At 48.9% G+C, this 12893-nt stretch overlaps 1 protein-coding gene across 2 annotated transcripts in view; it reads left to right on the top strand.

Annotated features, from left to right (window-relative positions):
* ERGIC1 (endoplasmic reticulum-golgi intermediate compartment 1) overlaps positions 1-12893 on the top strand; it is a 115693-nt gene that overhangs the window by 81779 nt on the left and 21021 nt on the right. For both annotated transcript variants that reach the window (XM_023515218.1, XM_023515223.1), the window contains exons 6-7: positions 537-641; positions 7813-7873. In XM_023515218.1, coding sequence (XP_023370986.1) covers positions 537-641; positions 7813-7873 — 166 coding nt within the window. The remainder of the gene's footprint in view (positions 1-536; positions 642-7812; positions 7874-12893) is intronic.

Here is a 12893-nt window from a genome sequence, read left to right as displayed (position 1 = left end):
TTGTCATTGGCATCATTCATTCTGTAAATATTCATGCAGTATTTCTCATGGGCTAGACTCTGCAAGGGCTTAGATACCCCAGGAGGAAGTGAGGCTACTGCAGTTGGCCCTGTGGGGATCCCCCTATCTGGGGCAACAGGGCATACTTGGGTGATCTTGGTTTGAATTTGAAGGCCCTCTGGTCTGTAGGCTCAAAGGTCATCCTCCAACCCACCGTGGGGCCAGCAGCCCAGCGTCCATGGGGCTGGAGGAGAAGAGCTACTGTTTGCATCAGCCACTAGGTAGGCACTTCACACATGTTCTCTCAGCAGGCCGTCCCCACACCCCCTTGAGTAGCTGCTGTCAGTGCACCCCACCCCAAGTCCTACAGGTGAGAATCCCAAGGCTTGGAGAGGAGAAGTGACTCCTATACACAGTTGGAAATGATACAGGCCAGAATCCAAACTCAGGACTGTCTGATTCGCACAGGATGAAGCTCTGTACCTCACTCCCTGGGACAGTCAACCAAACGCCTAAAATTTGTATTTTCCCTCCAGGTCCCTGGCAACTTCCACGTGTCCACACACAGCGCCACAGCCCAGCCACAGAACCCAGACATGACGCATGTCATCCATAAGCTCTCATTTGGGGACACGCTACAGGTGAGCAGGGGACACTCAAGAAGGTTTGGCCAGTGGTGGGGGTGCACGGGCTGTGTAACCTGGTACCCTCTGTCCTCCCTGGAGACAGGGAGATGCCTTGCTCAGGGCTCACTCCATTTGAGGCCCTGCTTCATCAGCCAGCTCCTCATTACTTCTGCTGCAGTTTCTTGGGCAGAGTATGGGACTTGGAAACAGGCTGAGACCTGGGGGTGGGGGACAGGGGCATGGGAAAGGACTCACCTTTAATGATCTAATACCAAGTGCAGGTATATGAGGTAGGTGGGAGCACCCTCCTTTATAGACGTGGAGGCTGGGCCCAGAGAAGCCCTTTGTCCAGGATCCCCCTGCGGGTCAGTCTGACTTCAGCCTGCTCCTCTGCACAGCCATCTCTGCCTTATGCTCAGTGCCTACTCTCTTAAATAGGGGTGATGTGGCAAGTGGAGTATTTTGAGAAACCTTATTACTTTCACAAGGGCCACTTTTGGTGGATCCACTGACAATTTCCTACCCATGGCAGCTGGACCAGCGGGCTTTCTACTTTAAACTTGCAGTAAAGGCCCAAACACTCACCACCTACAGTCCTGAAGATACATTCTGTTACACTCTTTTTTTTTTTTTTGAGACGGAGCCTCAAGCTATCCCCCTGGGTAGAGTGCCATGGCATCACGCTCACAGCAACCTCCAACTCCTGGGCTCAAGCGAGTCTCCTGCCTCAGCCTCCCAAGTAGCTGGGATTATAGGCGTCCGCCACAGCGCCGGCCATTTTTTGGTTGCAGCCATCATTGTTGTTTGGCGGGCCCGGGCTGGGGATTCGAACCTGCCCCCTTAGGTGTATGTGGCTGGCGCCTTAGCCGCTTGAGCCACAGGCGCCGAGCCAATTCTGTTACACTCTTATTTGACAAAGGGGGAACAAGGCTCAGAAGCAGGATGTAATTGTTTCGGGCCACATTGCTGGGATTGAGACCCCTGGGTCCTGCCCCATGCCTTGGCCAGTGAGATTCCCAAGTTCTTTTCGAAGTTGCTTAGAGGGTGCCCTCTGGGCATAACGATGTGCACACAAGCCCACATGTGCCTATAAACGCACACACACCATCGTGATGCACACATGTACACACTTGCTCAGACACTCATGTTCATCACAGGCACATTCAGAGGTGTGCTGGTCGTATACATGGTTGTCTGTGCACACAAGACTCATCCCTGAACACACATACCAGCCAGAAACATGCATAGACTTACTCAGGCTGGGACCTCTCCAATAAAGACTCACATACGTGCCCACCCCACCCCACCCATCTGTATGTACCACTAGAAATAAGAATTCTTATGGATCAAGAAATTGTGATATATGTACACTATGGAATACTATGCAGCCCTAAAGAAAGATGGAGACTTTACCTCCTTCGTGTTTATATGGATGGAATTAGAAAATATTCTTCTCAGCAAAGTATCTCAAGAATGGAAGAAAAAGTATCCAATGTACATAGCCCTATTTTGAAACTAATTCATAGCTTTTATAGGAATGTTATAACCTAATTATAGCCTTAGAATATGGGAAGGGGTTGGGAGAGGGGAGGCAAGAGGGGTGGAAGGGGGGAGGGAGGGTGATCAGTGGGGTCACCTCTATGGTTTATCTTACAAGGGTACAAGTGAATCTTTCTAAAAGCAGAGTATGAATGTCTTAACTCAATAACTAAAAGAATGACATGAAGGTTATGTTAACCAGTTTGATGAGAGTATTTCAAAATGTATATGAAAATAGCACACTGTACCCCATGATTGCATTAATGTACATAGTTATGCTATAAGAAATTAAAAAAAAACATAATGTTGAGGAAAGAAAAAACTAGACTTAAAAGAAAAAAAAAGAAATAAGAATTCTCAATAGCGGCTAGATGCAGTGGCTCACATCTATAATCCTAGCACTCTAGGAGGCAAGGCAGGAGGAGCACCTGAGCTCAGGAGTTCAAGACCAGCTTGAGAAAGAGCCAGACCCCATCTCTACTAAAAATAGAAAATGTAGCCGGGCACTGTGGTGGGCACTTCTAAGTCCTAGCTACTCTGGAGGCTGAGAGAAGAGGATCACTTGAATCCAACAGTTTGAGGTTGCTGTGGGCTATGATGACACTATGGCACTCTACCCAGAGCAACAAAAGGAGATTCTGTCTCAAAAAAAAAAAAAAAAAAAAAAGGAAAAGAATTCCTGGTAGTGTTTGAATGCTTCCTGTGTGCCAAGCACCATGCTTTACAAGCACACTCTACTTTCAGTCTCTCAGCAGCCCAAGAGGTAGGTACTGTTACGGTCCCATTTTAGAGGGGGAAACTGCAGAAACCACAAGAGGTGCAGGCTACCCCACAGCTAGTCTGTGGCAGAGCCTGGGTTCGAGTCCAGACAGTACAGTTTCACTACCACCACTGCCTCCCTTGCACACTGGAGTGTACTCCCCTGACACACTGGTGTTCTCACGCTTGTGTTTGTCCACTTATCACACTTGCTTTTGTGTCTTTCTCCGTGGGTGCCTATGCCTAGCCTGAGACTTGGTCAACTCCTTTCTATTGCTTTTATAGGCCTTGGGGGGTTCCTCATAGACACAGAGCTCAGGAACAGAGGGTGCTTGACCTCCCTGGGTGCCCTGGGCCAGACAAGCTTGCGTATGTCCCTGCCCACTTTCTCAGTAAAGCACAGCTTGCCCTGGGACTGTGGACACTCTCCCTGCAGGCAGATTCACACAGGATTCACCCTCCCATCTCTCCATCTCTCCACCCTAGGGACTGTTCTAGGAGTTAAGAGCCTGGGTTCCTGGGCCTGTCTTTGGATTTAAATGTTGACTCTCCCACTTGGGCAAGTTGTTTATGCTTGGGAAATTTGCTTTTCCTTTCTAGGCCTCAGTTTTATCTAGTCTGTAAACTGGGGATAGTAAGTACCTGCTTTGTAGGATTGTTGCGAAGCTAGAGTGAATTAATAAAGCTCTTGGAACAATGTTTAAGTGGTCAGTGAAGTTAGCCAGTACCATTGTTGCTGTCTGTGCCCATGCTCAGTGTAGGTAGGATAAAGCGTGTTGTTGGCCTGCAGAGGGTTCACACATCTGTGAAGAAGACAGACTCGGAGTGGTTACCACCCATGGGACTGGGGCCCTCTATGCTAGGGCAACATCCTAACTGCCTTGATACCTAGTAGCTCACCAAATTCTACAGCAGTCGTGGAAGGTAGGAAGGTAGGCACTGCAAACCCCTGCGTACACATGGGGAAACTGAGGTACAGAGTCACATGCCCAAGGTCATGCAGCTCATTTGTGGCACAATCAAAATTCGATCCTAGTCTGGATCACAGCACACTTCTTATGCATGGGGAACTTTTGACATCTTTGGCCTGCAGGCATTTTCTCACTTAGAGAACAGTGTGATAGATGCTTTTTTGTGTTTGTTTTTTTGACATTGTCTTGCCCTGGCTAGAGTGCAGTGCTGTCATCATAGCTCACAGCAATCTTAAACAACCAGAGTGCTAGGATTACAGGCTTGAGCCACAGTGCCCAGCCAAAAATAAATTTTTTTTCTTGAGAAAGAGTTTCACTTTGTCACCCTTGGTAGAATGCTGTGGTATCATAGCTCACAGCAACCTCAAACTTCAGGACTCAAGCAATCCCCTTGCCTTAGCCTCCCATGTAGCTGAGACTATAGACACCCACCACAACATCCAGCTGTTTTCAGAGTCGGGGTCTTGCTCTTCTTTCACAGGCTGGTCTCCAACTGCTAAGCTCTGGCAATCTACCTGCCTTGGCCTCCCAGAGTCTAGGATTACAGGTGTGAGCTACCATACTGGGCACCTTTCTTAATCTTCACAAAAACTCCCTCAAGATTGTTGGACAGGATTTATTTTTCCTGATGAAAAAACTGGCTCAGGCTCGGCGCCCTGCATAGCCAGTGGTTACGGCGCCAGCCACATACACCGAGGCTGGCGGGTTTGATCCCAGCCCGAGCCTGCTAAGCAACAATGACAACTGCAACCAAAAAATAGCCCAGCGTTGTGATGGGCACCTGTAGGCCCAGCTACTTTGGAGGCTAAGGGAAGAGAATCGCTTAAGCCCAAGAGTTAGGGGTTGCTGTGATCTGTGAGGCCATAGCACTGTACCCAGGGTGACACTGAAACTATCTCAATAAAAAAAGGAAAAAGAGGCTCAGCGCCTATAGCTCAACCGGCTAAGGCGCCAGCCACGTACACCTAAGGTGGCGGGTTCGAATCCCCAGCCCGGACCCGCCCAACAACAATGACGGCTGCAACCAAAAAATAGCCGGGCGTTGTGGCGGGCGCCTGTGGTCCCAGCTACTTGGGAGGCGGAGGCAGGAGACTCGCTTGAGCCCAGGAGTTGGAGGTTGCTGTGAGCTGTAATGCCACGGCACTCTACCCAGGGGGACAGCTTGAGGCCCTGTCTCAAAAAAAAAAAAAGGAAAAAGAAAGAACTGGGTCAGAGAGCTTTTGTAACTTGTTCAGGGTCACACAGCTTGTAAGAAACCAGGTGTGTTTGGCCCCAGGTCATCTTTTACTGTTTCTCATACAGTCGAGTGTTCTTCGGGCCCTGTGGAAATGCTCTGCTCTTCTGTGCCAGGCCCTGGGGTTACAGTGATGAATAAACAATATGGGGTTTTCACCCTCAAGAAGAGATTGAATATAGAGAACATGATAATATAGAGCTAGGATTGCTAAAGACTAAGAGAAGCCCAGGATTCTGGGAAATGAGGGAGGCCATCCCAGAGGAGGTGACCTTCAAAGTGACATCTAAGCCAAGCCCTAAAGGATAAGAAGGATTTAACTGGGCATAGCAGGGAAATGGGTCCTGTTTGAGGGGGAATCTCAAACATCACCCCTCCACCTGAGCACCCCAATGGTCATTTTCACAGGAAATGCGCTTGAGAGTACTTTCAGAAAAATAGATGTCTGTGACTCCTGCATGATGTTCTGTGCATGAGATGCCGGAGGCCCAGGGGACGAGGACTCCTCATATCCTCAGAGTTGGCTGACAGGTCTCAGAAGTGGCCACCTCAAGCAGGGAGCTGGGCTTTATGTGGGGTGGGAGACCCATGTTAGATTCAGGAAGGTGGAGACTGACAGGGTCAGGGTGGTGACATAGAGCACCCATCTACTATGGGGAAGATGGACCCAGGAGGCAACACTGCAGGTAGGGAGGGAAGGGAAGGGCCCAGCCTGGGGCAGGTTAGAGAGGAGAAGAAGAGAGGCCGGGCCAGAGAGAAAGGGGAAGGGGTCTGGTGGTGGTAAAGCAGATGAACAGCAGAGACCTGAGCTTAGGTATCACTGCAGTAGAAATCAAATTTTGTACAAATGTACAAAAGGCCCGTCCCATTGTGGGTCAGGGGTCTCGGTTCCCCGAACCCAGTTCACCTGGTTTGAGCTAGAAAGTTCAACCAAGGTATGGCGCTGAAAATAAAACTGGAGTGGCACCGGCAGTGTGGATGGAGAGCAGAAGTCCCCTATACAAGTTTCAGGGTAAGAGAGATTTTATGTAGGAAGAACAAAGAGAAAGTTTAGAGCACTTCCAAAGAGAGTTGAAAGCAAGTCCTTCTCATTGAGGAGAGAAGGAGAGAGAGAGAGAGAGAAGACGCAAAGGTCTCCAGCAGTATAAATGTTCTCCGTTTGAAATTGGCTACCATCTTTCACTGGCATCTCTGCAGCTCCAGGCAGTACTGCCCTTTTCTGTTGGTCATTGATTGTCTCTTTCTGTTGGTCATTGGTTACCTAGGTTACTTCATATCCATATTCTTATGGACCCTCCAGATTTCCAGGTGCAGCAGGCCAGGTTTTCTTCTTACCCCCCTAGAAGTCCCTTCTTTAGTGTCCCTTCTCACATCCATCCATCCATCTATCCATCCATTGTCCATGCATCCATTCCTCAAGTATTTATTGAATACCCACAGTGTGCCAGGCCTTGCACACTTTGGCGAGCACAGGTGTGGCCCTTGCCCACGTGGAACTTCCAGCCTAGAGAGGAAGACACATGTTAATCAAATCATCATACAAGTTCTATTTGAGATAAAATTGTGACACATTACAATGGAAGGGAACATTCCCATACTCTGATCTCTGTAACCACTGCCCTCATAGGTTAGAGCTGAAGTCTTCAGATGGTCATTTCCATGACAGCAAGTGTACAGACTTGGTTTGTTGAGAGTTAAGTGCTCAAGAACTATCAGCCACCTGAGACCAGGGTCAGGGATCAGGTCACCTACCTGCTGTTGGCTGCTCCTGGTGTGGCTCTTTCTACCTATATTTCTAATTCCTACCTATATTTATTTCTGACTCCCACACCTCACTCCCCTTCTTGCGTAAGGCCTGCCTGATCCTCTGACTCAGGCCTTTGCACATGCTGATTGCCCGAAGAACTTCTGGCTTTTCTCCAGATCTTGGTGTCAGTGTCACTTCCTCCAGGAAGCCCTCCAGGGTGTCTAACTTAGTAGCCCCTGTTAGCCATGTTCATATACCAGGCATGTCTTGTCCTGCTTTAGATGCTCTTTGAGGCTGATCTGGCTTCCCATGACCCTCCGAGAAAAAGGTGGGATGTGGTTCGCAGCCCTTCTCTTCAGCAGCCCCTACCAGGGGGGACACAGCCCAGCTAGCTGCTGTGAGGAGGCGTCTCTTTACAACTGCTGTATGTTATCCATAGCAGATGGGCTTGGTGGGGGGCCAGCATCTCTGGAGCACCCCTGCCCTGGGCTCCTCCAGGGGCCTTTCAGAGGGCTTTGAGGGTATTGGGAGGAGTGTGCTTGAGCCAAGAAGTCATGTTTACTTGAGTTTTTTGTGTGGTTTAGTGGAAGGAGCTCAGGCTTGGAGTCAGACAGACATGAATTAGAGTTTGACTTAGCCATCTATTAGCTGGGCAAGTTTTGGTATCTTTCCAAGCCTTGGTTTACTCTTCTGCAAAATGGACCCAGCAATACATCATTAGGGGGATTAAATGAGATGCTAAGACAGGGTAGCACATGGTCAGTGCTCTAGGTGGGAAACAAGCTAGTGCCCACTGTGTGCCAGGCCTGTGCTATCTTTTGCTTCCTATAAGTTCTCTACAAGACAAAGGTGGTACCTGGTGGATCCCCCCAGCCAGGTCCAGACCTGGAGGTGGTGGTATCCTGAGGACCATCCTCTCACTGTGCTTTTCCTCAGGTGCAGAATGTCCACGGAGCTTTCAACGCTCTTGGTGGAGCAGACAGACTCACCTCCAACCGTACGTATCCTGGATCCCAGCTGGGAACAGCCTTCTGCTCCAAGATTCCTGGGACACTTTGGGAGGCCGAGATGGGTGGACTGCTTGAGCTCAAGAGTTCAAGACCAGCCTGAGCAAGAGCGAGACCCCATCTCTAAAAACAGCCAGGTGCTGTGGCGGGCGCCCATAGTCCCAGCTACTTGGGAGACTGAGAGCAGAGGATTGCTTGAGCCTAGGAGTTTGAGGTTGCTGTGAGCTATGAAGCCATGGTACTCTACCAAGGGCAACATAGTGAGACCCTGTCTCAAAAAATAAACAAATAAAAAGATTCCCAGGGCAGCAGGCAGGAGAGAGTGGGGTGTGGGCGCTCATCAAGCTCTCCCTCCACACCAGGGAAACTGCTCACTCTCCATTCCCATAGCTAGCTGAGAAAGGAAGACAAGCAGCTTGTCCCTGGGCAAGGCATGTGCCCGCCCCTGGCATATGACACTCACTCAGTGAGTACCAGCTATTATCCTTACTGTTGTCATTACTGCCACATCATTGTTCCCAGGTGAGATAATCACCTAAGAGGTGGGAGTGATGGCAGGACTAGAGTCTGTGCTGGCTCCGAGTGGTCCAGTGAGAACAGGTCTGTCGGTGGCCCACCTGGCCACCTCCCTGACACTCCCTCCTGCTGAAACCCCTTCCGTGGATAGTGGCTCCTACAGTTCTCTCCCTCCTCTGCTCCCTGGCACCTTGGCTCAGATTACAGAGAATGCCACATCTCCACACATGTGCACACGTGTACACACGCCCACACACACAGGGCCTTGAACACGGGGGCAGAACAGGCCTCCCAAGACTGTTCATTCTGCAACCACTGCTTGATCCTGTTGGGCAGGCTACCTGGACTTTTCTTATTTCCTCATCCGAATCCACCTTTGTCACCTGTCTGGCTTTGCTTATTTTTCCTAAAACACATTTGCTGTCCCACCATCAGGGATCCAAGTGAAAGAAAACAATCCTCCATGACGCGTCCCCCAGCAATCAAATTTTTCATGTTTGTGCAACCCTGTGAAATCTTTGTGAGCAAAAGGCATTTTGTTTCTCCAAGTCATGGATAGCAGTTTGCCTTCTGATGTTTGCATTTGGCATTATAATAATGCTGTATAACATAGCCACAGTTTATTCCTTTCCACTTGTAACAGAGGCACAGTTTCCTGTCTGGAAGCTCTGGTGTCCTTTTCTTAAGGCATTGTCCTATCACTCGGAATGTCTGTTGTCCCCTGTGTTTCACTGTGACAGCACTGCCTGCGATGTGTGTGGGGTTGGCTCTACCTTACCCGGTTGCCTTCCAGCAACTGTGCCCCTTCATCCTGCCTCCCGCAGCTGATGACAGTGCTTCCTTGTTGCTGAATAGTGCCTCCTTGTTCGAGTGCGCATGTCTGGTAGTAATAGAGGTAGAGGACTATCATTGTCCTACTATATCTTAGGTAAAAGGAGTGTGTTGTCCCAAGGTGGCCAGCAACATATGCTTTCGGCTAGGATGGACTCCTCAGGTGCCTGGTATTGGAAGAGGATGGCGCTAAGGAGGCCCAGGTGTGAGAGCAGAGAGAGAGTGTTGTCAGAAAACCCTGCCTTCTCTGAGGCTTTCCCTTGGGTGGAAATAGTAAGGCTGAGGCAGTGGACTGCCTGAGCTCAGGAGCTCGAGACCCGCCTGAGCAAGAGCCAGACCCCATCTCTAAAACTGGACATTGTGGTGGACGCCTGTAGTCCCAGCTACTTGGGAGGCTGAGATAAGAGGATCACGTGAGCTCACAAGTTTGATGTTGCTGTGAGCTATGATATCAGGGCGCTCTACCCAGGGCAACAGACTCGGTCTAAAAAAAAAAATATTAGACCAAACAGAAAACGGCCAGGTGGGGTTGCCTTTTGTTTCCTGAGCTCCCAAGCTCAGCCCCCCTGCTGGGCCTGAGGATGCTGTGAGGTATGACACCACGGCACTCTACTGAGGGTTTTAAAGCCATTGCAGAGCCCCCCATGCCCAGGTCATGCCACGGGGGCTGCTTCTTGTCATTTAGATCTCAGTTCAAATGCCGCCACCACATAGAGGTGGCCGTCCCGACAACGCTGTGTGAAGTAACCCCCACTCCTAGTGACGAGCCTGTTTTCTTCCTGGCACATACCACTCTCAGAAGTTGTCTTGTTCATTCACTCTTCTGTTGCTCTGGGCTTTTGTTCCAGCCAGGACACAGCACGCTGCCCACCACTCTATCCCCAGGGCCCAGCGCAGCGTGTAGTAGGTGTATAGTCTGTGGGAAGAGGTGATAAGCAGTCACACCCCAGAGGCCACTGGGGGGGAGCCCCAGCCAGATGGTGATGCAGTGTGGTCAGAAAGACCTTGGAGTCCAGGGTCCTGCTCCACTGGTTCCCAATCCTGTGACCTTGAGGAAGTCATTTAACTCCTTTCAGCCTCAGTTTTTGCACCTATCAAGTAGGGAGAATCCTCTCCACCATGCCATGAGGATTAATGAGATGTATGTCAAGGCTTTAGTACACGCCCTGGCACACTGTGAGTGCTCAGTAAATGTTAGCCATTCTCACTGTCATCAACAACTAACTTCAGGAATGAGATCCCTAAAGGCAGACTCTAAGGTGAACTTTTCTTAGGTGGAATTGTGTCTTGGATTGTGGAACTGAATTGCACAACTGGTCCTGAATCCAAACTGGAATCCAAATTAGCTTATCATATATATTATAGGCTAATAGCTTAAAAACATAGATTCTGGGCCCTACCCTAGTACTGGGGTAGAGATGAAACACAATTGGCTATGTGTTGATAATCACTGAAACTGGGAAAGGAGTTCATTATATGATTCCCTGCTTTTTATGTTCAAATTTTTCCATTCTAAGATGTTGGGAGGGAGCATGAAGACAATGTGGGCCTGCTTGGACCAGTTTGGAGCCAGTGGTCTCTAGGAATGGTCAGCTAACAAGGAACCCACACAGGTATAACTAAGTGCAGTGAGCATTTGGCACATTGTGTCAAAGGCTTTAAAAATAATCATTGCCAGCTTGGCAATTGTAGCACAGTGGTTATGGCGCCCCTTGGCAGGTTTGACTCTGGCCCAGGCCTGCTAAACAGCAATGATAACTACAACAACAACAACAAAAATACCTGGGCGTTGTGGTGGGCACCTGTAGGCCCAGTTGCTAGGGAGGCTGAGGCAAGAGAATTGCTTAATCCTAACAGTTTGAGGATGCTGTGAGCTATGACGCCACGGTACTCTACTAAGGGTGACATAGTGAGACTCTGTCTCAAAAAAATAATAATCATTGCCTTTGAGTCATCCATTCTACTCATAGGAGAGTGAGCTAAGGAAATAACTAAGAGAGTGTACAAAGATCTCGGAAAATAATGTTGATTGTGTCATTGATTATAAGAGTGAAAATGAGGAGCTGCGTCAGTGTCCAGCAGCTTGGACAGGAGATTGGTTGAGGGCATGGTAACTGCCTACATCATGAATGCATGCAGCTGCTGACTGAGATGTGTTGGACCTCACTGGCAGTCAGGAAGCAAGCATTTATTGAGTACCTACTATATGTCAGGCATTGAACTAGGTTCTGGGGCTCAGGAGGTGAGTAAAACCAAACTCTATCGAACTTACATTCTATGTCTTGGATCCAAAAAGATGTTTATGATGTTCTTGGAGAAAGGTACAATATGATCCTTTGTTAGGAAAACATAAATATATACATAAACATAAGTTTGGCAGGTTTATACATGAGAATTTGAACCAGTTTTCTGAGGACGTTGGATTGGATTTATGGGTGATTTTTGTTTTGTGTGATCACCTGTGTTTTATATAAGTTTCAATAAAAAATATTACAGGTGTGATTTCGGTCAGGCATTCACTCTTTAAATCCTTTAAGTTTTTATAACCCAGAGTGATGGGCATTTGGGACACCATCTGTCAGCTGTGGTCTTTAGGCCTCTACTTTAAATGCAGATTCTGAGCCCACCCTGGCTCCATTGACAGATGAGGTTCAGGTATCTGCCTCTTAATCCCTCCTGATTCTCATGCTCCCAACATCTGAGAACCATTGTGTGTGTGTGGGGGGGGGGGGTCTTCATGGACTTAGCTCTGAGGCTGCAGGGCATTATTCCAGGTTTTCAGAGGAAACGACTCAAAATAATTCAGGAACCACTTCCTTTTCTTACTTAGGTGCAGGAAGAGGCAGGGAGGGAGAGGCAGGGCCATGAATACTGACTGCATCCCCAACCCTCTTTCAGAAGAAGACTCACTCAACTATGAGACCAGGATTAGAACCCACAGATCTGAATTTCTCCATGGCCCCTGACCTGAGATTCTAGAAGGTCTACTAGCTTCTCTTAGCATCCCAGAAGGCCCAGGAGAATTCCTGGCTTTTCTGGGTGATACTTTGTGGTTTTTGGCCAGCATTATACAGCCCAGCATTTGATTCCGGTTGCCTCATGCTTATCAGCAGCTGATTCATCTGCTTTCCCATTCATACCTCTGTTCAGTCACCCTTCCATCTGTTCATTCACTCAGTAAGCATCTGCTATGGTCCGCTCCGTACCAGGCCCTGCATAGGGCTCTGGGGACACAGAGATGAGTAAGGCTCCATCCCTGCCCTTGGCAACCTCCCCAATCCAGGAAGAACTGATCTGCCATTAATTGAAAACAGGGAAGGAGATCAATGAGCTCTTTGCGGATGCAGTGTTTCTAGTTGGTGGGTTCTTGTTTGAGAAACAGAAACACAAGCCCGATGTGGTGGCTCACACCTGTAATCCTAGCATTCTGGGAAGCTGAGGCTGGTGGATTGCCTGAGCTCAGGAGTTTAAGACCAACCTGAGCAAGAGTGAGACCCCCCTTCCATCTCTGAAAAGAAACTAGCTGGGCATTGGGGTGGTGTCTGTAGTTCCAGTTACTTGGGAGGCTGAGGCCTAATTAAGAGTGTGAAGTTACTATGAGCTGTGATGCCACGGCACTCTACCAAAGGTGAGAAAATAAGACTTTGTCTCGGCTCGGCGCCT

The sequence above is a fragment of the Otolemur garnettii genome, unplaced genomic scaffold (assembly GCF_000181295.1).
Source record: "Otolemur garnettii isolate 467f Iridium unplaced genomic scaffold, OtoGar3 scaffold00003, whole genome shotgun sequence".
NCBI classification, from domain to species: domain Eukaryota; kingdom Metazoa; phylum Chordata; class Mammalia; order Primates; family Galagidae; genus Otolemur; species Otolemur garnettii.
The sequence above is the reverse complement of the archived record's forward strand: the minus strand, read 5'-3'. Positions and strand labels throughout refer to the sequence as shown.